This window comes from Ranitomeya variabilis, chromosome 2 (genome assembly GCF_051348905.1).
Source record: "Ranitomeya variabilis isolate aRanVar5 chromosome 2, aRanVar5.hap1, whole genome shotgun sequence".
NCBI classification, from domain to species: Eukaryota; Metazoa; Chordata; class Amphibia; order Anura; family Dendrobatidae; genus Ranitomeya; species Ranitomeya variabilis.
In genome coordinates, this window is record NC_135233.1 from 111,166,766 (window position 1) to 111,190,871 (window position 24,106).

The window sequence follows — 24,106 nt, forward strand, 5'->3', positions numbered from 1 at the left end:
TAAGACTCATCATTTTTTATTTTAAGGCATGTGCCAGATATGATTAATAAGCTGCCAACCCCTTTGAAAGACTAAACCTGAAGATGAATGATACAAATTTACACAATACACATTTTTTAACGTTTTCCTGCAGAGAAAACAAGTGTTCATTCTTCTGATGTCGTCCATGGTCGCACCCAGCGGACTGCTACTTATTGTGCCCGGCTTCCTTTAAGGAATCAGACATGTGGCGGAGACGCTACCTTACAGCCAGGGGGAAAATGGCTGATCTCTACGGACAAAGATTTCTGTATATTTCTCAATTTCATTGTAAGAAAAATATAATTAAAGACGGAACAGCTGAGACTTTCGATTCTACACGTTTCAGTGCTCCTTCAGTAGATATATGTATATGGTATACTGTAATCCTGTTATCACTATGAATCCGCTGATATTTAAAACTAAACTCTATATATCTGTAATTCTGCTCATCATTCTAAAAATGTCCAAAATATTAGGAGAAACACTCGTTTTGGCAGAAAAATTTACTATGGATCTGCAGGTACTGAATAAACAAAAAAGTGACGGTGGAAGGGGCATGAACAAGGCATCGATGGGAACATACGGAGCGGTCGTTCGATTTGTAAAAATAAAGACAATAAATTAAACCTAAGATCGGACTACATTCAAAAACGTAATGTCACATCTTATTCAGCTTCTGGTAAAACTCGATTCGTTCCTTGGACTACATGTGGGAATGTGTAATCGTCTAAAAATGGCGTTCTCTTCCATTTCACATATTTGACATTTTTCTGTCCACAGTTTTTTATTTTTTTTTGCATTACGATGCAGTAGATACAGCCAGCTTCTTCAGGTGATCCATAAAAACTTGTAGACTGACATCATCCGTCAAAATTGGGGCTCCACCGTCCTGTAGGGGAATGATAGAATAAAAGGGCTACATTTATTACAGGTAAATCGGGTGAGTGCAGAATTACAATCACAATGGCTATAGTTTAGAGTTGAGCAAAAGGATTCGCCACACTCCGGTCCAGCAGTAACTGAAGGATCAGAGGATGTGATTTAAGTGTTATCCGAGCATGCTTGGCCGCTATACGAGTCTTCAGTGTGCTCGAATAATATGTTCGAGTCCCGGCAGCTTCATATCTCGCGACTGTTCAACAACCGCAACACAAACAAGCAATCACTGAATGTGTTGCGACTGTTGAACAGCCAAGACACATGCCATCCGGGGACTCGAACATATTATTTGAGCATGCCCAAGTCACTCGGTTAGCACATGAGCATACTCAGATAACACCTTATCCAAGCACGTTCGCTCAACATTAACCAATACCCATCCACTCCACGGCAATAACAGTAACTGAACATACACAGATCAGACAGCATAGATACAGAATTTGGACGGACATTCACTTTAAGACTGGGTTCTACCCCTCCGACACATCTTATGGTCCGTATTGGTCATCAGTCTACTCTAGTGCTTACCTGTCCATAGCTGTAGATATTGTTGTGCGTCTGGGAGGGATTGACTTTGGAGAGCAGGAATCTGGCCTAAAATTGAAGAGGAAAAACATTGATTGAAACACATCTATATTCTTAGCATTTCATTCTGTAGATGCATGCAAAAAAAAATAAAAAATCTCTCGCTCCTTTGCCGAAATCTATGGCCCCACTTCATCAAAGCAATTTTGCCAGAATTCTGACATAAATTGGTTGGAAATACTACACAAATTTTGGGTAACTCAGAGCTGCACAAAAATGTGGCGACTTTTGTCATGCTCACGTGCTTCTCCCAGCTCAGTCAAAATGGACGGAGCTAGGGCAGTGCTGTGACTCCACAACTTGTCCAATTCATGACCAGCTGTGCCGTTCCCTACATCAGAAATCTTACTCCAGGGGACTGTTGCAAGACCCCGACAACTCCTGCGCCACTTCTCGCACGCTCCTGAGGTGTGCGACTTTGTGAATCAGGAGCGTCTGACCCCACCATGCCCCTTCATCAATACTGGTTAGAAAATCTACGGTTTTGATGAATCGGGGCCCGTGCTCCTCAACAATAAAATTACTTACTTGGCTGCCTCCATGTTCTGTATTGATGTAGCGGGGCATTGGGAATCTGCTCTGTAAGATCTCCTGGGCATCATCTAGTGGTGCTTGAAGAAGATGCTTAAAGTTCTCATACTCTGGCATGTCTTGGTAACCGGCTTTTCTCCACTGAGCAATAGTCTGCAGGAATAAGAATAAAAATATAACTAAATATAGTGTAATATATATATTATATGTATGTGCGTGTGTATATAATAACAGAATAATAGGACACAAAACTTTAAATATATAAATATACACATTATGGTTGTATTTGAAAAAAAGTCTATTTTTGATAATGGCCAATTACTACCCTCTTGTTTTTGTCATTTGTAGCACTTAGTTTAAACTGTAATTGATGGTTAAAGACGTTGCACAAGATTGAAAATATATATATGGCTACACAATCTAATCTCCGCTTCATTCAAGTACATATGTCTAAGCTGCAATACTCGGCACAGGTCTGGTACTGACTGGTTTAGGGAGAAAAGTAGCTGTTTTCCTTGTACCAACCTTTTAAAATAAAAGGGTCCCTACCCAGACATGACCTTTACAACTGGTCTCCTAGGGTCAACTTCATGGTTCGTAGCTGGAATATGGGCACAATTGTAGTACAAGTGTATAATCGTGCCCATATTACAGCAAACCAAGGCAAATTCCATATTGCTTTTAGTTGGATGTGTTGTAGATTTTTCAGTGCATTAGATATATGGAGGAATAGCTCAGGGCAACCATTGTGAACACCAAGCGTACCTCTCCAAGGTAGATGACAATCTGGAAGAACGTGTCCATGAGCAGAATTCTGTCGGCTAGAATGCTACTGCTGTCCAATAACACAGGCTGTTAATAGAAAAAGAAGGAGAATGATCCATAAAGGAGAGGATTTCTGCCTAGACAAGTCTACGTATCCAGTGCTGACCACCGTCCCTCACCTCTGGAGGACCATAGAAAGAGTACGAGTACAGGATGGGCTGGATCATGATCAGAGATTGGGTCAGGTCTTGTCTGGCGAAGTGATGCCGATAGTAAGACGACTCATCCGGACTGTTATTAAATACTTGCAGGAACGGAGACCGTCTCAAGTGGAACATGAACTGTAAAAGTACGGGAAGGTTTCATAGAGAGCACACACACAAAAAAACACCAACACTTTAGAGAAGAACATGTCCGCAATCAATAGATAATAACAGTTCTGCATTTCTATACAGGGTCAGCCTAGAGGCAAGGAACCTTCAGGTGTGACTTCAGAATTCTTGACGTTTTTTCTTTTACAATTCCATAGATAGATAATTGGCAATTACCTGGGGGTAAAGAGAGAACGTGTCTGAAAGTCTGAAGGAGGTGGGATCATCCTTGTTGTACTGTCCGAACTTCTGGCACTGAAATACGTAATTTACTTCATTACATCCATAAAAACGAGAAACCAAATCACAAGAACACAGATTTTGGGCTTGTGTCTACGGACATGATTAGTGACTATATCATCAGTCTACTCACAGTACAGGACTGGCTGGCACTGAATGAGAGGGCACATGCATTCTGTGATTTGTGGTTAATCAGATCAAGCTTGCCTTGGACAAACTATTGCACGGCCTTATTAATGCTAGAAGTAGACTTTTTTTGGTTTGGTTATGGACCTAAACCTATACATGTGCATTAAAATTCTGTTACAAAATATCCCTGGAAGGTGAAGTTACGAGGACGCCCATCTTATGATGGAAGTAACTGGTGACACTTACAAGCCTGATCAGCTGTCGGTCCAACCATCGGAGAACATCAGGTCCCTCTTCGGTCTCAGCCCGATAGACCCCTAGACGAGCCATCAGCACAGCTGCCGCCTCCTGATCAAAGGCCGCCTCAATGTGCTGCAGCTGTGTCTGAGCGTCGGCCCAGCTATGGGGGGTAAGAGGCAGAGGATGTCAGCGGTGTGTCACGAGTGGCATCGTGTGCTACAAATACTGGACAGCGAACACTTACTTCCGGGCAATGGTGGTGACTCGGATACGTTTCTGTGTGCTGGAATGCTGGTATTGCGTGACAAACTGAATAGCCCCCCGACCGCCTTGAGGAATGGGGGCATTATGCTGAAAACAGACAGAACAAGGAATTCATAAATGGATATTTGGGTCTCTACAGATATACCTGCAAATACTTCACGGAATGATTTTAAAAGCGTTTCTATGATGCGATTTTATAGTTGTGGCCTATATACTATTGTATGAAGATTCATATTGTTATTAGTGCAGGTGTTTTAAATACCCAATCAGAGGTTTCTCCCGATCCCAGCGCCATTCTGATCCTATTTTATACCATGTGACTGCTATTCAGCCTACAAATCTCATACAGCGTCTTCTGTATGGAGCCGGATGCCGCTTTCCCAATCTAAGCCTATGAGGCTCACATCTAGGCTCCTATAACTTGCAATGAGAAAGAGACTTCTGGCCAAAAACACAAGACCCCGTGTGATCCGAGTAGTCTGAACGAGTCACTTACTTTAAAAAAGGATACGATGCCACTGGGGAGCAGGAAAGAGGCAATCACCAAACATACAACACATGCACTTTACACTACATACATATGGCTTATGGAATACATTTTTTGTCATAGTTCTTTGAAAAAAAAGAAATGCTAGTATTTACTACTTGTGATATCAAAAGAACACAGACGTTTATGATCCAAACTTAAAATGTGGTCACATGCCGACTAGTTGTGTGTGGCCTCACTCAATGCAAGTGTACTGAGAGAGGCCGGACATGTCTAGTTGGAATGTGGCCAGAAGTATGCAAATCACATACTCGTGGTCACATGACTGCCCACTCTCCGTGCTCTAGAAGCCTCACAGCACACAGTGCACGTCCTGCAAGTATTTGCAAGTCTGCAGTCACATAGAGTGACTTCATACTTGTACCCCAAAGTCGGACAACTACTTTAAGGGCAGTAAATAGAAGAGAAGAATTCAATTTTTATTTTTTTATTTATTTATTTATTTATTTATTATTTTTTTTACACAGAAACATTTGAATGCAGACCACAGAGAAGTAAACTTACCTGGTTCACCACCTCAAAGTAGAAGGCGAGAGTTGTTGATGGATCCACACTGCATATTTTCCACTGACATGTCCCACCAACTCCAAGTTCCTAAGACAGACATAAAATTGCTGTAATGATCTGCCACGAGGGTCGGTAGGCTGGAGATGGAGAGTTTGGTGCAAAAGAAGCACATAGATTTATTTCAACTTACATTTTCTGAAATGCATGGACTTTTCACATTTAAGGAAACACAGGGCCCAATCGCACCGGATATTTTCAGCTCTCTTGACGTCTATTGGAGACAGTAGATTTATTAAAAAAAACTTCAACAACATTGTTCGTTACTAAATAAGATTGCTTTAAGTGTGTTGTCCCCATCTAAAATATGACAACCTATCTAGCACCATAACAATCCACCCACATTATCATTGTTGTCCACAGTGGGGCTCACAATATAGATCCCTTATCAGACTCACCTTAACTTCAAGGTTCGCACCAAAGGCCATTTTGAAAGCTCCATTTAAATCCTTACTGAAGACTCGCTGGAAGGTTTGCTTAAACAGAGATGTGTTGAAAGAATCTCCAATCACAATCTGACCCCTAAAGTAAAAGGAAAAAAAAAAGTGACTATTGTGCAGACCAGAAGCACATAAATGTCAGTTTATTGTAGGATTCTGCACCCTACCCGGTGAGGTTGGAGCAGCACTTCATCTCCAGGAGACCCGTCTGGTCCAAGGCACAGGCGTAAATGTCAATGCAATGGCCGTTCGCTGCAGTGCGGTTTGCCAGTCCTTCATAATGCTGCGTACAGAGAATATCGGATTATACCTTCACCACCTAGTACATTGTCTTTCTTATATCAGTGGATACATGTGCACAAAGCTAGGTATGCAGAATATCAGCTAGGTTTCAGCTGTCCTTTCCAAACAAGTAAGAGATTGAGAATATCGTTCCTCCACACGAATATGAGATTCCTTCCAGCACAAAGCCCCACACTGTGCATTCCTCAGGGGGTGAAAGAAAACACTATTGTCTGACACAATGAACACAGTGGTCTTATACACAAGAAATGCAATGGTCCATGCCTTAGTAGCTTTCTTCATAAGACGAGCATTATCCTTCTCAATGTCGTGCCAGGAACGAATTGGCGTTTTCAGCTCATCCCCGACCACCATCCCTGGTCCTTGTGTTGGTGGCCCTCCGGTAAATAACATGATTCTGGCGCCAGTATTTGGAAGGGTCCCCTATAGAGAAGGTATATAATAATATTAGCTCATGCAAACATAAACCTATTATAAGGCAAAGCAGATTCTGAAACATTTAGTAATTCCATAACATGCAAGCCCTTGGAGGTTCTGCATCTACACTAATCAGCAAAAATATAAACTTATTGAAAAATCTGGAATTGAGTACATGGTGCTATCCACCATCTAATTCTTCTACAGAAGGTGGTAGGTCACACGCATTGATTGATTGTTCAGCCAACAGTGACAGCGTTAATATAGAGCAAGCCAACAATTACCTCTAATAAACCAACAGCAATAGACAGGGCCACCCCAGTGGATCGGAGAGGCCTTTTCCCCTGAGTTACAGGCCATGGGTCACGTTGTAATTCCCCAAGAAGATCTGTTAAATTCATGTCAATCTTGTGAACTGGCTGCAAAAACCTAAAACGAGGATGAAAACAAAAAGTAATTGTTACAAAAACCACTAAACCGTCCACAATGGGAGAACTGAAAGATAAAACATTGAAAACAATGCTGAAATTTCCAAAAGTGGTCACCTGCTGGACAAGAACGGCTGCTCCGGAGGCTGCTGGGGTCTTCCCTGTTGTGCTGCGGCTGAAGGTTTTACAAGACCCAACATATCCTAAATGGGAAGAAGAAAAAAAAAAGAAGAAGGATCAACAATAAAGTAAGAATCTGGAAATAATGCTAATGTGCAGGAAGCTGTCGAAGATATCCCAATGCCCCTCAAAGAATCCATGGTCAGCCAAGTATTTCTTCTGCAGGGTTGGCAGAATCAAACGCTGCTGCTTACTAGCTACCTCATTCATTCCCCCAAATAAGGGCCCCCTTTCGACATCCATATGCCCTAAATAAGCAAGTGGACAAGGGGTCTCCTCACAACTCCTATAAAGAATATCCAGCCATGTGTCAAACAAAAACTGGTACTAGGATTCAATGTGCACTGATAGGATGGTCAGAGGCGGCCATTTTTACCATGCAAATCTAAATATGAGGCAAGAGCTAAAGGCAACCTGGCACCAGAAAAAGTACTATTAGCCTGTAGATTAGTGGTTAATCTGCACGTTAATAGCGTTAGTAACCTGCATGGTGCCCACACTTAGCCGACGCCCACAGAGGAAGCTGGCGGCGAAACGTGAATTGGGGTGATGGAGGAGCACACTCTGTTCCACAGGTAATTAGTCCATCCAGGTCTTCCGACATCATTTATGTATGGTTAAGCTGATGACTCTATAGATACATGGGAGTCAGTAATTTATAGTTCACATGGCCAGCCCTTATCTTACCATATTCAAGGGGCCTGCATGTTTTTACTGTATCTTGTAGCTATACTTATGCTAGACATATTTACTCTAATTACCCTGCAGTGTTAAGATTTGTCTCATGTGAGGGGCTATTTTGCTATTAGTTCTTAATATACCTATATGATATTAATACACACTGTGGTAGTGCACGTATTATACAGTGCCTTGCAAAAGTATTCGGCTCCCTGGAACTTTTCAACCTTTTCCCACATATCATGCTTCAAACATGAAGATACCAAATGTACATTTTTGGTGAAGAATCAACAACAAGTGGAACACAATTGTGAAGTTGAACAAAATTTATTGGTTATTTAAAATTTTTGTGGAAATTCAAAAACTGAAAAGTGGGGCGTGCAATATTATTCGGTCCCTTTACTTTCAGTGCAGAAAACTCACTCCAGAAGTTCATTGTGGATCTCTGAATGATCCAATGTCCTAAATGCCTAATGATGATAAATATAATCCACCTGTGTGTAATCAAGTCTCCGTATAAATGCACCTGCTCTGTGATAGTCTCAGGGTTCTGTTTGAAGCACAGAGAGCATCATGAAGACCAAGGAACACAACAGGCAGGTCCGTGATACTGTTGTCGAGAAGTTTAAAGCCGGATTTGGATACAAAATGATTTCCAAAACTTTAAACATCCCAAGGAGCACTGTGCAAGCGATCATGTTGAAATGGAAGGAGTATCATACCACTGCAAATCTACCAAGACCCGGCCGTCCCTCTAAAGTTTCATCTCAAACAAGGAGAAGACTGATCAGAGATGCAGCCAAGAGGCCCATGATCACTCTGGATGAACTGCAGAGATCTACAGCTAAGGCGGGACAGTCTGTCCATAGGACAACAGTCAGTCGTACACTGCACAAATCTGGCCTTTATGGAAGAGTGGCAAGAAGAAAGCCATTTCTCAAAGATATCCATTTAAAGTGTCATTTAAAGTTTGCAACAAGCCACCTGGGAGACACACCAAACATGTGGAAGAAGGTGCTCTGGTCAGATGAAACCAAAATCTAACTTTTTGGCAACAATGCAAACGACATGTTTGGGGTAAAGGCAACACAGCTCATCACCCTGAACACACCATCCCCACTGTCAAACATGGTGGTGGCAGCATTATGGTTTGGGCCTGCTTTTCCTCAGCAGGGACAGGGAAGATGGCTAAAATTGATGGGAAGTTGGATGGAGCCAAATACAGGACCATTCTTGAAGAAAACCTGTTGGAGTCTGCAAAAGACCTGAGACTGGGACGGAGATTTTTCTTCCAACAAGACAATGATCCTAAACATAAAGCAAACTCTACAATGGAATGGTTCACAAATAAACGTATCCAGGTGTTAGAATGGCCAAGTCGAAGTCCAGACCTCAATCCAATCGAGAATCTGTGGAAAGAGCTGAAAACTGCTGTTCACAAACGATCTCCATCAAACCTCACTGAGCTCGAGCTGTTTGCCAACGAAGAATGGGCAAGAATTTCTGTCTCTTGATGTACAAAACTGATAGAGGCATACCCCAAGCGACTTGCAGATTTAATCGCAGCAAAAGGTGGCTCAACAAAGTATTAAGTTAAAGTGGCCAAATAATATTGCACGCCCCACTTTTCAGTTTTTGAATTTCCACAAAAATTTAAAATAACCAATAAATTTCGTTCAAATTCACAATTGTGTTCCACTTGTTGATTCTTCACCAAAAATGTACATTTGGTATCTTTATGTTTGAAGCATGATATGTGGGAAAAGGTTGAAATGTTCCAGGGGGCCGAATACTTTCGCAAGGCACTGTAGGTTAATATTGTATTTGCATTTACCCAGTGTAGTCATTCACTTTATATTGTAGTTTACATTTCATTGCCCCTGGATATTATATATATACTAGCTATTGAACCCTGAGCATAAAAAAGAAAAGAGTACCAAATCACCCATAAAGATTAAAATGTAATATTTATTATGAATAGATCTAAAAACATGCAATACAAAATAGTATAAAATGTACTTTTTGGACAAATATATACAATTGTGAAGGACACAAACAAGAACCAACCACATTACATAGTGTGCACGGAAACCTATGTATCTGGTAGTGCATATAGCAACAGATGCCACTAGTCAAAGGGAAAGATCCAAAGAATCACATGGATCACCACACATGTGGTCCAATATTAAGTATCCCAAGCTAAGTGTACTATGTGCCAATCATATAAACAAGTATCTCACCCAGATGGATCCGCGTATGTGGTCGGACGTAGCCCCAATGCGCATTTCGCGTAAGCTTCTTCAGGGGACCGTCCCCATAGTACACTTAGCTTGGGATACTTAATATTGGACCACATGTGTGGTGATCCATGTGATTCTTTGGATCTTTCCCTTTGACTAGTGGCATCTGTTGCTATATGCACTACCAGATACATAGGTTTCCGTGCACACTATGTAATGTGGTTGGTTCTTGTTTGTGTCCTTCACAATTGTATATATTTGTCCAAAAAGTACATTTTATACTATTTTGTATTGCATGTTTTTAGATCTATTCATAATAAATATTACATTTTAATCTTTATGGGTGATTTGGTACTCTTTTCTTTTTTATGCTCAATATTCTTATTGGAGTATGTTTTTTGCCTGTTTCTGACAGTGTTGGTTCTCTATTAAATTTCTGGGTATTTTTTATTTGTAGCTATTGAACCCGTTCTACGCCCGGGTGGCGAGCATTTATATTGGAATATGGTCTCCATCCTGGTATGTGCTGCTCCTATCCTGTCATATGCTGCTCCATCCTGCGCCCCCATCCTGTCATGTGCTGCTCCATCCTGCGCCCCCATCCTGTCATGTGCTGCTCCACCGTGTCATGTGCTGCTCCATCCTGCATCCCCATCCTGTCATGTGCTGCTCCACCGTGTCATGTGCTGCTCCATCCTGCGCCCCCATCCTGTCATGTGCTGCTCCACCGTGTCATGTGCTGCTCCATCCTCATCCCCATCCTGTCATGTGCTCCCATCCTGCGCCCCCATCCTATCACGTGCTGCTCCATCCTGCGCCCCCATCAGTGCGGGCGGCTGTGCTGAGTGCGGGCGGCTGTGCTGAGTGCGGGCGGCTGTATGTGGCTGTGCTGAGTGCGGGCGGCTGTATGTGACGTGGCTGTGCTGGGTGCGGGCGGCTGTGCTGGGTGCGGCAGCTGTGGACGGCTGTGCTGGGTGCGGTGGCTGTGCTGGGTGCAGCGGCTGTGCTGGGTGCAGCGGCTGTGCGTGGCTGTAGGCGGCTGTGCGTGGCTGTGGGAGGCTGTGCTGGGTGCGGCGGCTGTGCGTGGCTGTGGGCGGCTGTGCTGGGTTCGGCGGCTGTGCTGGGTGCGGTGGCTGTGCTGGGTGCGGCGGCTGTGCGTGGCTGTAGGCGGCTGTGCGTGGCTGTGCTGGGTGCGGAGGCTGTGCATGGCTGTGGCGGCTGTGCGGCGGCTGTGCTGGGTGCGGCGGATGTGCTGGGTGCGGCGGCTGTGCTGAGTGCGGCGGCTGTGCTGAGTGCGGCGGCTGTGGGTGGCTGTGCTGGGTGCAGCGGTTGTGCGTGGCTGTGGGCGGCTGTGCTGGGTGCGGCGGCTGTGGGCGGCTGTGCGTGGCTGTGCTGGGTGCGGCGGCTGTGCGTGGCTGTGGGCGGCTGTGCGTGGCTGTGGGCGGCTGTGCTGGGTGTGGCGGCTGTGCTGGGTGTGGCTGTGGGCGGCTGTGCGTGGCTGTGGGCGGCTGTGCGTGGCTGTAGGCGGCTGTGCGTGGCTGTGGCGGCTGTGCATGGCTGTGCTGGGTGCGGCGGATGTGCTGGGTGCGGCGGCTGTGCTGGGTGCGGCGGCTGTGCTGGGTGCGGCGGCTGTGGGTGGCTGTGCTGGGTGCGGCGGCTGTGCGTGGCTGTGGGCGGCTGTGCTGGGTGCGGCGGCTGTGCTGGGTGCGGCGGCTGTGCGTGGCTATGGGTGGCTGTACGTGGCTGTGGGCGGCTGTGCTGGGTGCGGCGGCTGTGCGTGGCTGTGGTCGGCTGTGCTGGGTGCGGCTGTGCGTGGCTGTGGGCGGCTGTGCGTGGCTGTGGGTGGCTGTGCTGGGTGCGGCGGCTGTGCGTGGCTGTGGGCGGCTGTGCTGGGTGCGGCGGCTGTGCTGGGTGCGGCGGCTGTGCGTGGCTATGGGTGGCTGTACGTGGCTGTGGGCGGCTGTGCTGGGTGCGGCGGCTGTGCGTGGCTGTGGTCGGCTGTGCTGGGTGCGGCTGTGCGTGGCTGTGGGCGGCTGTGCGTGGCTGTGGGCGGCTGTGCTGGGTGCGGCGGCTGTGGTCGGCTGTGCTGGGTGCGGCGGCTGTGCGTGGCTGTGGGCGGCTGTGCTGGGTGCGGCGGCTGTGCGTGGCTGTGGTCGGCTGTGCTGGGTGCGGCGGCTGTGCGTGGCTATGGGTGGCTGTGCGTGGCTGTGGGCGGCTGTGCTGGGTACGGCGGCTGTCCGTGGCTGTGGGCGGCTGTGCGAGGCTGTGCGTGGCTGTAGGCGGCTGTGCGTGGCTGTAGGCGGCTGTGCGTGGCTGTAGGCGGCTGTGCATGGCTGTGCTGGGTGCGGCGGATGTGCTGGGTGCGGCGGCTGTGCTGGGTGCGGCGGCTGTGGGTGGCTGTGCTGGGTGCGGCGGCTGTGCGTGGCTGTGCTGGGTGCGGCGGCTGTGCGTGGCTGTGCTGGGTGCGGCGGCTGTGCGTGGCTGTGGGCGGCTGTGCTGGGTGCGGCGGCTGTGCGTGGCTGTGGTCGGCTGTGCTGGGTGCGGCGGCTGTGCGTGGCTGTGGGCGGCTGTGCGTGGCTGTGGGCGGCTGTGCTGGGTGCAGCGGCTGTGCTGGGTGCGGCGGCTGTCCGTGGCTGTGGGCGGCTGTGCGTGGCTGTGGGAGGCTGTGCGTGGCTGTAGGCGGCTGTGCGTGGCTGTGGCGGCTGTGCATGGCTGTGCTGGGTGCGGCGGATGTGCTGGGTGCGGCGGCTGTGCTGGGTGCGGCGGCTGTGGGTGGCTGTGCTGGGTGCGGCGGCTGTGCGTGGCTGTGCGTGGCTGTGGGCGGCTGTGCTGGGTGCGGCGGCTGTGTGTGGCTATGGGTGGCTGTACGTGGCTGTGGGCGGCTGTGCTGGGTGCGGCGGCTGTGCGTGGCTGTGGTCGGCTGTGCTGGGTGCGGCTGTGCGTGGCTGTGGTCGGCTGTGCTGGGTGCGGCGGCTGTGCGTGGCTGTGGGCGGCTGTGCTGGGTGCGGCGGCTGTGCGTGGCGGCTGTGCGTGGCTATGGGTGGCTGTGCGTGGCTGTGGGCAGCTGTGCTGGGTGCGGCGGCTGTGCGTGGCTGTGGGCGCCTGTGCGTGGCTGTGGGCGGCTATGGTCGGCTGTGCTGGGTGCGGCGGCTGTGCGTGGCTGTGCTGGGCGCGGCGGCTGTGCTGGGTGCGGCCATTTTCTTGGTCCTGCTCCCGGAGTCGGCGCCTGCGCAGTCCGCGCTTTCCGGCGCCATTTTCTTGAAGACACTGCAATGTGTCTTCAAGAAAATGGCGCCGGAAAGCGCGGACTGCGCAGGCGCCGATTCCGGGAGCAGGGGGACAGTCACGGCCCGGAAGCGCGTCGGTGGAACGGGTCAGGTAAGTATACTCACCCTCCGCCTCCTGGCTCGTCCCTGCTTGTCCGGTGGAGATCGCGGTGTGCGTTCAGCGCTTACGCATACCGCGATCTCCTGGGAGCGTCGCTCTGTGCGGTCCAGACTGCGCCGGCGCTTGCGCTTGCGCAGTCTATAGAGGCTTCGGACAGAGTGACGCTCCCAGCGTTATATTATAGATATATATATATATACACATATACTCGACGTCCCCTAAAATGGCATTTCAGCTTTTGTGTGTCTTTTTGAAAATTGATTAATAAAATTATTGGTTTTATATTGATATTTTGTGGGATCTCTTCCTTTGTCCTGTATGTACCATATATGGGATCGGTGGTCTTATTGTTTATGAAGTGGCCCTCTGATGTAGGGCACATGTTGACATAATAGCATAGTGTTAACCATTCTGAGGAGAGGGACACAGTACCATTAACACCAACAAAAAAAATACTTTTGACATCAGCACTTTTCGAAAGCAGAAACATGAGTGCAGTGTTGGCAAAATTATGGCCATTTCATATATGGCAGGCCAGACACAAGATAAGACTCTAGAAATCCATACTGAATGGAAATGTCCTGACAAGCAGTGAGGACAGCGACCTGTTTCACTAGAGACATCGGCCCCAGAGGAGAATTCATTTCACCGTAATACCCATGAGAGTCAGTAACTACTTTATATTTAGCAACTCCACAACAATAACAGCCCCTACCTGGATCTGCTTCGCTGTGAGATCCTTGGTTCCTCGGAAGACGTAGCTTTTGGAGATCCCGTCACAGTTGAGTTCATGCACTTGAACCATTCTCCCAAATGTGATCAGTCCCACTAAGGCATCCGGGGGTAACAGACTGAGAGACATCTGCAGTGATTCCTTGAGAGCCTGCAAGTCTTCTTCCTCCAGACAGGTATCAACCACATACAAGAAAATCAGGGGAGTCTGTGGGCCGCGCTGCAATCATAAAACATACAAAAGACCTTTACTACAATAACAAAGAACAAAAACTCTATCATCGTCTTATGTATTACAGTCACCGATCCCCGTCCCATGTATCACACTACAGTCACCGATCCCCGTCCGATGTATCACACTACAGTCACCGATCCCCGTCCCATGTATCACACTACAGTCGCCGATCCCCATCCCATGTATCACACTACAGTCACCGATCCCCGTCCCATGTATCACACTACAGTCACCGATCCCCGTCCCATGTATCACACTACAGTCACCGATCCCCGTCCGATGTATCACACTACAGTCGCCGATCCCCATCCCATGTATCACACTACAGTCACCGATCCCCGTCCAATGTCACACTACAGTCACCGATCCCCGTCCCAAGTATCACACTACAGTCGCCGATCCCCGTCCGATGTATCACACTACAGTCACCGATCCCCGTCCAATGTCACACTACAGTCACCGATCCCCGTCCCATGTATCACACTACAGTCGCCGATCCCCGTCCCATGTATCACACTACAGTCGCCGATCCCCGTCCGATGTATCACACTACAGTCACCGATCCCCGTCCCATGTATCACACTACAGTCACCGATCCCCGTCCCATGTATCACACTACAGTCACCGATCCCCGTCCCATGTATCACACTACAGTCGCCGATCCCCGTCCGATGTATCACACTACAGTCACCGATCCCCGTCCCATGTATCACACTACAGTCACCGATCCCCGTCCCATGTATCACACTACAGTCACCGATCCCCGTCCCATGTATCACACTACAGTCACCGATCCCCGTCCCATGTATCACACTACAGTCACCGATCCCCGTCCCATGTATCACACTACAGTCACCGATCCCCGTCCGATGTATCACACTACAGTCGCCGATCCCCATCCCATGTATCACACTACAGTCACCGATCCCCGTCCAATGTCACACTACAGTCACCGATCCCCGTCCCAAGTATCACACTACAGTCGCCGATCCCCGTCCGATGTATCACACTACAGTCACCGATCCCCGTCCAATGTCACACTACAGTCACCGATCCCCGTCCCAAGTATCACAATACAGTCGCCGATCCCCGTCCCATGTATCACACTACAGTCGCCGATCCCCATCCCATGTATCACACTACAGTCACCGATCCCCGTCCGATGTATCACACTACAGTCACCGATCCCCGTCCCATGTATCACACTACAGTCGCCGATCCCCGTCCCATGTATCACACTACAGTCACCGATCCCCGTCCCATGTATCACACTACAGTCACCGATCCCCGTCCAATGCATCACACTACAGTCACCGATCCCTGTCCCATGTATCACACTACAGTCGCTGATCCCCGTCCCATGTATCACACTACAGTCACCGATCCCCGTCCCATGTATCACACTACAGTCACCGATCCCCGTCCAATGCATCACACTACAGTCACCGATCCCCGTCCAATGCATCACACTACAGTCACCGATCCCCGTCCAATGCATCACACTACAGTCACCGATCCCCATCCCATGTATCACACTACAGTCGCTGATCCCCGTCCCATGTATCACACTACAGTCACCGATCCCCGTCCAATGCATCACACTACAGTCACCGATCCCCGTCCAATGCATCACACTACAGTCGCCGATCCCCGTCCCAAGTATCACACTACAGTCGCCGATCCCCATCCAATGTATCACAATACAGTCACCGATCCCCGTCCCATGTATCACACTACAGTCGCCGATCCTCGTCCCATGTATCACACTACAGTCACCGATCCCCGTCCCATGTATCACTACAGTCGCCGATCCCCGTCCCATGTATCACACTACAGTCGCCGATCCCCGTCCCATGTATCACACTACAGTCACCGATCCCCGTCCCATGTATCACACTACAGTCGCCGATCCCCGTCCCATGTATCACACTACAGTCGCCGAACCCTGTCCCATGTATCACACTACAGTCACCGATCCCCGTCCGATGTATCACACTACAGTCGCCAATGCCGGTCCGATGTATCACACTACAGTCACCGATCCCAGTATGATGTATCATGTGTTCTCCACAAGAGAATTCATACATTCAAAGTAGGACAAATGGTGTCAGACCAACCCTGTTGATATCAGTTGGACAACTACCGTATTTTTCTGACCATAAGACGCACTTTTTTCCCTCCAAATTCGGGAGTAAAGTGTGGCTGCGTCTTATGGTCGGAAGGTAGCATGTGGGGAGGGGGCAGCGGCGAATGGGATCACACTGGAAACCCACTTGCAGGAGGCAGAAAAATGTCCCCGCTGCTGGAATCCAGCTCTGGGGAAACCACATGGTCCCCATGATTACAGTGCAGTGAATATTCATTAGCCGCTTCCCCGCCCACCTGTCAGCTGAGCAGTGAGCAGGGAGCAGCCATTGAATAGTCCTTCACTGAAACACACATGGTTTCCCCAGTGCTGGATTCCTGCAGCAGCTGGGGAGATCTGCGTGTCTGGTAGAGGAGGAGGGAGGAGCAGGGGCCAGAGGAGACAAGATCGCTGCATACCTGCCTGGGCTGTGCTGGATGCTGAGGCATAAGGACCTGTGTGATGTCATGAAGTGGGCGGGCTGGAGCATCACATGGCAGCACAGAGCCCTCCCTCTTCTGATGTGATCACAGGTCCTTCAGATTCCCCACTAGAATCTGCAAGCTTCCATTACCTGTGCTGTGGAGAGCAACAAGAGGGAGGCCTTTGTGGTGTCATGGGATGCTCCAGCTTTTCACCTCACCACAGTGTGGCTGGCTGGCACAATTAAAAGGTTAGTCTTTACAAAACACAATAAAGCACTCTGCCACTCCTGTGGTGAACTATAACTCCCAGCATGCCATAGGATCAGAAGGATATGCTGGGAGTTATAGTTCTCCCAATGGGATCTTAAAGCAGCACTCCAGTGTTAGTTTTCAGTTTTGGAGTGGTGCTTTATATATAAGCCCTGTGCCCCCATTCTTATACTCACCCTCCAGCATCTTCATATAGTACTTTACAGACACCACACTGGTCACGCAGCACCATCTTCTACCCGCAGCTTCCAACATAATAACATACTATTATACATAATAACAGCACATATAATAGTATGTTATTAAATTTTACCACATATTTTTTTTTTTTGCTTCAAATATTTTTTTCCCTATTTTCCACCTCTAAAACCTGGGTGCATCTTATAGTTCTAAAAATACGGTACATCTGATTCTGAAGTTTTGCTTTTTTTGTTGACCCACACAATCTGAATAATTAAGAGGTCACAGATCTGGCTCGGGATGCAACCCCTCCATGTTTTTTGCCTGCAGATTAGCACTACCGGCCTCGTACCTGTGCCAGGAGCTGCAGTCATCCCATTGTAACCTAAATGGGGCTACCAAACAGGTTCCTTGCACAAAGAGCCGCTGTGCAGGAAAAAACAGCGAAGGGGAGGCAGCGCTACAATAGGGTCTCAGACGTCAAACACCCACCATCAGAGTCATATGTCATCTCTTTAGAAGATAGCAATAACTCCATAATGTAGCTATAATTTGCAATTCAAACTTAGTATTCTGGAATGTGAAGTCTCCATGATCAGCTCTTTGTAACATGTTATAGTCACCAATGAGAAGTCTTTTTAAACAAGTAAAAAATTTACTATTTTACATTATGGAACTAGATAAAATAAAATTAGCACTCTAGTTCTGTACCTGGACAATATATTCTATGGTGGAGAACTGTGGCATCAGCTCCGCCGGCTGATTCATTTCTGATATTCCAGCATATGTGGGAGGGAACTGAAAATAGAAGTAGTAATAAAAAAAAAGGTTAAAACATAGTAGGAAAAGATAGAAAAGGAAAGTCTCAGCTTATAAAGCTCGGCATGTGCGCTCAGCTGGAGCAGGAGGTTACGTACAGAACAGCCAGAGTAGCATCAATGAACATGGATACATGAGAGCAATGTCCAGCGAGAGGCACTCCGCAGGAAAGAAAACTTCACATTTACTAGATACAATTAAAAATCCAGCCAGTAGTTATCTGCACAACCTACATGTTTAGGCGTGTAGTATCATTCATGGTATAAGGCAAAACATGTAGATTCTATTCTACTTTTAAATGTGAAGTAATATAGTAAGAAAATTACATTCTAGTTTTCTTCTGGAAAGATGAAGAATAAAAAAAGACCAGAAACATGCTCTGTCTCCCAGTACAAGATTTGGGATCTTTACTCCTAGCGAGCAATATGCACCATCTATCAAAATGATAAGTTAAATAGTAGCCCAGACTTATGATATTGATATCTATCCATCATACCGGTCATCAATATCAGATCAGTGGGGGTCCGCCACTTAGCACCCCAACCCATCAGCTGTTTAGGATGCAAACAAAGAGAACGGAGATAAACAGCACAGCGTCGTTCACATTCCATCTAGGATTGAAACTGAAATAAATGGAATATATACATGCACCCACCTGGTTTCGCTGGAAACAAAAGTTACAAGCCCACAACTTGGCTCTGTAGTCAACTTGACTGTGGAAAGGGGGAAAAAAAATGTAATTAATAATTTTATTAAATATATGATAAAAATCATCTGTACCCATAAATCTTACCACTGTAATATTTCCCACATTTCTACACAAACTTCAACAAGTCATTTCCAGAAAAGTCGCAATTAATAAAACATCCAGCTATGTTGACAAAATGTAACGAATGGAGAAAATCAGCTCCAATTAAATAAATAAATATATATCATATAGTTTATCAGGCATTCCTTACCAGAGAGGATTAAGGACTGCTTTGCATGTTGGTCTTGTACAAAGGACTGGTTCATACTGTACTGGAGGCAAGTCCGGCCGCTCTTTGATTGGGGTGAAAAGGCAGCCTAGGGGCACAACCATCCGCGTAGCTTCCAGCCGACTAGACGGCCAAACGTTCCAGCTGAAACGCACTCCATCTCGCTCTTCGTTCTGCTGAATAAATTCCAGGTAGGTTGCCATAGGAATAACAGTGCTAGAAAAATAAGAAGAAAAGGTACAATTAGTGATCAGTGGCATAAAACAACTGTGGCATCTGCACTGATGTAAAATGTCCCCAAAGACATAAGGCTAAAGTCGGCCAAACCCGTCATTATCGCCGACAGTCTACGTGTATGGGGGCCTGTGGACTCTCACTCCGACAGATGACGCTGGGCGAGAGAAGGGTCCAACATCCTGGATTATCCCGTTTTTTAACTCTTTAGACAATCTGCCGCCAGATGAATCTGTCAGAGGCTCTCACAGAGTATACAGGGAAAGTAGAGTCTTAGCTCATTTGTACAGGGACCTTTATGGTGGTTACGAAATAAAGAAAGGGGGCTTTGATTGGCCATACAAATTAGATGGCTGTTGGTCGAACGATGATTTGGCTGATCGTTCGGCCGAAAGTCATCTCTCCCATACACAGAAGCACGTATTGGCCAATCGCTCCCGTGTTCCCTAGGAGAAAGACTCCGGATTTCCACAGTGGTCAGTAGCTTATACCGGGGTGAACAATGCAATCAGCAATCCAAAATAGGACATACGCGATTGACATTTCTCCTGACCTTCAGTCAGCTGGTCAAACCAACATCAGTCTCATAATAGGAGAGTGATAATCTAATCACTATCCAGATAGGCATCCCTAAAATCTAATCTCCTCTGTAAGGTGTGATCAGCACAACAATACATGCAAATTACAGGCCTACAATATGGAGAGCTAGCAGCTTCATCTACAAACCAAAAGATAAACCTCCTGGCCACAGATGCTTTGGGGGGTGGCAGTCTGCTTTTGTTCATCCTCAACTTTTAAGCGCTCTGACACATACTGTATATATTTATCACCTTTTCATTGAAGAAAATGGAACTCCCTCTCTCTCCTCATAAACATAAAGCAATTACAAGGAAACTCTCCCCTTCCTCTGTGAATTACTTAGGTTGTGTTCACATGTCCAGTTAGAAGGTGTTCAGCAACAAGCCGTTGGCCAAAAAGTTGTGCAGACACAACTTTTTAGTCTGTTGATCTCTGCTGGACCCAGTGAGCAAAAAACAGATCAGTTCCCAAATTAAAGTTTTCCAGAGACTTCATTGTTAAAAAGCAATGATCCAGCAGAGATCAGTTTTTGAAAAACGGACTAAAAAGTTGTGTCTACGCAAATTGTCTGCTGCTGCATCCGCTCCAACTGATCACTACTGGACATGTGAACATAGCCTAAGATGACAGACATATCGGAGCCCACACTATAATTGTACCGGAAAAGTAAAGCAAAGTGGCGGCAGAGGCGTTGATACGTCAGATGGCGTCTCAGTGAAGACAACTACAGCGGTCCATACACATGATAAGTTTGGCCAGAAATGGATTTCGGATCACCATTGTTTGCGGAGCTCAATGGATTGGCTGCAGTGCTGTCGGACACGACGTCAGCGCGGGAAACAAATAACAGAGATGGGAGCATGGCCGGAGAGGGATTTTTAAAGGGAACCTGTCACCTGAATTTGGCGGGACCAGTTTTGCCTTGCGCTGGCGTGTACTCAGGAGGACAGAGAATGAACTTCAATCCAATATTGCGGCCAGCATGCAGCCAGTGGGTAAGGAAAGGGTGAATCAAACACCCGAAAACCCCGCCCATATGACCCAAAACTGGTCCCGCCAAATTCAGGTGACAGGTTCCCTTTAAACTGAACAATAATCTACTGAAAACCCCTTTAAGTGTTATAACGGAAGGATAATACCATGTAAGTGTGAAATGTATCACATATGCAGGAGCGGTGCCAGGGACAGACGGACAGAGGCGCCTGCACTTTGTAGCACTCACATCTCTCTCTCAGGACTGATAATGAAGTTCCTGAGTGTCAGCAGTCTCCATGCCACGTGTAGGGCCAAGTACCAAAGGCCAAACAAGAGTGGAGCACTGGGGGAGGACGGCCACTGTGTGAGGGGCTAAGCAACCTAGACACACAGCTGGTCAGACAAGACCCCAATGAGCCATCTGATGTGAAGGATTAGGGTCCAGGAGCATCTGATACCGGAACATTCTCCTCATTTTATCTTCTTGCTGCCTTTGTGTGACACAATCACTTCATTTTCTCCCGCCATAAGCCCTGTACACACCTGCTGCCTTATATGTACCTGACTGCAATGTGTGGATGAGATCTCGGCCCCTCTCCTGCTAAAATCTGGATAGGCAATCTGCAGCGTTTCCACCCTGTGTGTACAACATGCCCTCAGCAAGAACATTTCAGAGATGTCCGGGCTGATATTCCTGGAGGTTCATGCGACATTGCTGTGTCACGGAACCGCTGCAGCCAATCAGCAGCTGATAATTGGCTGCAGCTCATCACTATTATGGACAGTGGACATCCGCTCTGACTAAACAGTAAAGGCTGCACGGGTCATGTGAGACAGCATATGACAGGACGGGGCAAGCAGCGACAACACTGTCCACAGACGCCGCTGTGGAGTGTGTGGTTGTACTGAGAATGAAGTGATAAGATGGGCTTGGCCATTAGAGGAAAACCCCTTTAGTTATCGCTAGTGATGAGCAAACATGCCCTGATAAGGTGTTATCCCAGTATGCTCAGGTGCTGACTGAGGGACTTCTGCGTGCTCCAATAATATGCTCCGGTCCCCGCGGCTGCAGGTCTCCTGGCTGGTGGACAGTCACATCACATGCGGGGATGTTACCAGAGACGAGAATTATGACACCGTTCACACTGCTGTAAAGTAACGCCGACATCTGAGACCCTCGTAACCCTGCTTATCCCGACCCGGTATATTCCATAATGAGTAACATTGGCTCACAGTGACCCCGTCACTGGTCAGACCGCCACTCTACAGACAGCAGATCACTGGCCAATTCCACTCCACGGCGTCCACACATTACATCCTCCCATCACCTCCTCTATACATCAGTCTGACAGGGAATCACAGACAACTTCACAGCTTTTTTCATTCACACTAACATGTTACACACAAAATCTGATCTCCAAGGAGCCAATCATACTGGGCAATAGGGGCCATGATGGGAGTAGAATGGATCTGTAATGATCTATTTCTAAAACAGACTTCACTGGTGAACAGAACTGGAACTGGCAGCATAAATCCCCAAAAAACAAATCCAAACAGTATATACGCAAGAAAAGAGCCCTACATAATGTACAGTATATACATAAGACGGGACCAGATCCAGACACGCTATACACACGGGAGCAGATCCGCACACACACTATATACACGGGAGCAGATCCGCACACACACTATATACACGGGAGCAGATCCGCACACACACTATATACACGGGAGCAGATCCGCACACACACTATATACACGGGAGCAGATCCGCACACACACTATATACACGGGAGCAGATCCGCACACACACTATATACACGGGAGCAGATCCGCACACACACTATATACACGGGAGCAGATCCGCACACACACTATATACACGGGAGCAGATCCGCACACACTATATACACGGGAGCAGATCCGCACACACTATATACACGGGAGCAGATCCGCACACACTATATACACAGGAGCAGATCCGCACACACTATATACACACGGGAGCAGATCCGCACACACTATATACACGGGAGCAGATCCGCACACACTATATACACGGGAGCAGATCCGCACCCACTATATACACAGGAGCAGATCCGCACACACTATATACACACGGGAGCAGATCCGCACCCACTATATACACAGGAGCAGATCCGCACACACTATATACACACGGGAGCAGATCCGCACCCACTATATACACAGGAGCAGATCCGCACACACTATATACACGGGAGCAGATCCGCACACACTATATACACAGGAGCAGATCCGCACCCACTATATACACAGGAGCAGATCCGCACACACTATATACACACGGGAGCAGATCCGCACACACTATATACACGGGAGCAGATCCGCACACACTATATACACAGGAGCAGATCCGCACACACTATATACACAGGAGCAGATCCGCACACACTATATACACGGGAGCAGATCCGCACACACTATATACACAGGAGCAGATCCGCACACACTATATACACGGGAGCAGATCCGCACACACTATATACACGGGAGCAGATCCGCACACACTATATACACGGGAGCAGATCCGCACACACTATATACACGGGAGCAGATCCGCACACACTATATACACAGGAGCAGATCCGCACACACTATATACACAGGACCAGATATACATATACACACACACACACACACACACACACACTTTACCATCATGATCGGGACCTACCCCGGTCACACATTCACCTGCACAGCACTATGCCGGCAGGATAGAGTCGCCTCCAGGAAGACGCTTTCTCTGTAATCCGCTCTCCTTACCTCTATCTCATCCACAGCGCGGTCGGTGTCGGTTCCTGGGCCGGTTTCGGTATCCGGGGGAAGGTTCCGGCCAGAGAAGTACAGCTCAGCAATAGGCCGGTTACACGGAGTGACGACAGTGTAGGAGACGTTGTGAACCAGCAGCCACGTATGTGAGCTCCAACCAATCAGCAGGAGGATCCTCCCTGCGATGTGCTACGTCATCAGCTGGAGTCGCCATTTCAATGGCAGAGGGAACAGGCTTTGCCAGTTGTCTGACGTCACCGAGCGCTCTCCCTGCGGCTGCGCCGCCCGCTCTGTATGTAGTGAAATAGCCCGTTACCATGGCAATCTCCATGTTTACATAACCAGGAGTGACCTCCCTGCGGTTATACAACAAATACGCACAGAAACCGCAGCTAGTGTGGGCACTGCGCACGTACTTGCTTTTCTTTAAGCAGCCATAACTACTTTTATTTTTTTTGTCCAGTAGCAGTGAGGG

General features: G+C 47.8%; 1 protein-coding gene across 1 annotated transcript; it reads right to left on the reverse strand.

The window, feature by feature from the left end:
• On the reverse strand, nucleotides 1–23,821 carry SEC23B (SEC23 homolog B, COPII component). Its single transcript, XM_077282819.1, has 20 exons — nucleotides 23,626–23,821; nucleotides 19,015–19,248; nucleotides 18,711–18,768; nucleotides 17,948–18,034; nucleotides 13,985–14,221; nucleotides 6,902–6,987; nucleotides 6,641–6,785; nucleotides 6,204–6,362; nucleotides 5,804–5,919; nucleotides 5,595–5,718; nucleotides 5,330–5,410; nucleotides 5,137–5,226; nucleotides 4,066–4,172; nucleotides 3,828–3,981; nucleotides 3,390–3,467; nucleotides 3,021–3,182; nucleotides 2,842–2,928; nucleotides 2,074–2,229; nucleotides 1,489–1,554; nucleotides 1–910 (listed from the first exon to the last, which is right to left on the reverse strand). Exons 2-20 carry the CDS (start codon nucleotides 19,233–19,235, stop codon nucleotides 821–823), a joined length of 2,304 nt encoding a protein of 767 aa, XP_077138934.1. The 5' UTR covers nucleotides 19,236–19,248; nucleotides 23,626–23,821; the 3' UTR covers nucleotides 1–820.
• Between the last annotated feature and the right edge of the window lie 285 nt (nucleotides 23,822–24,106).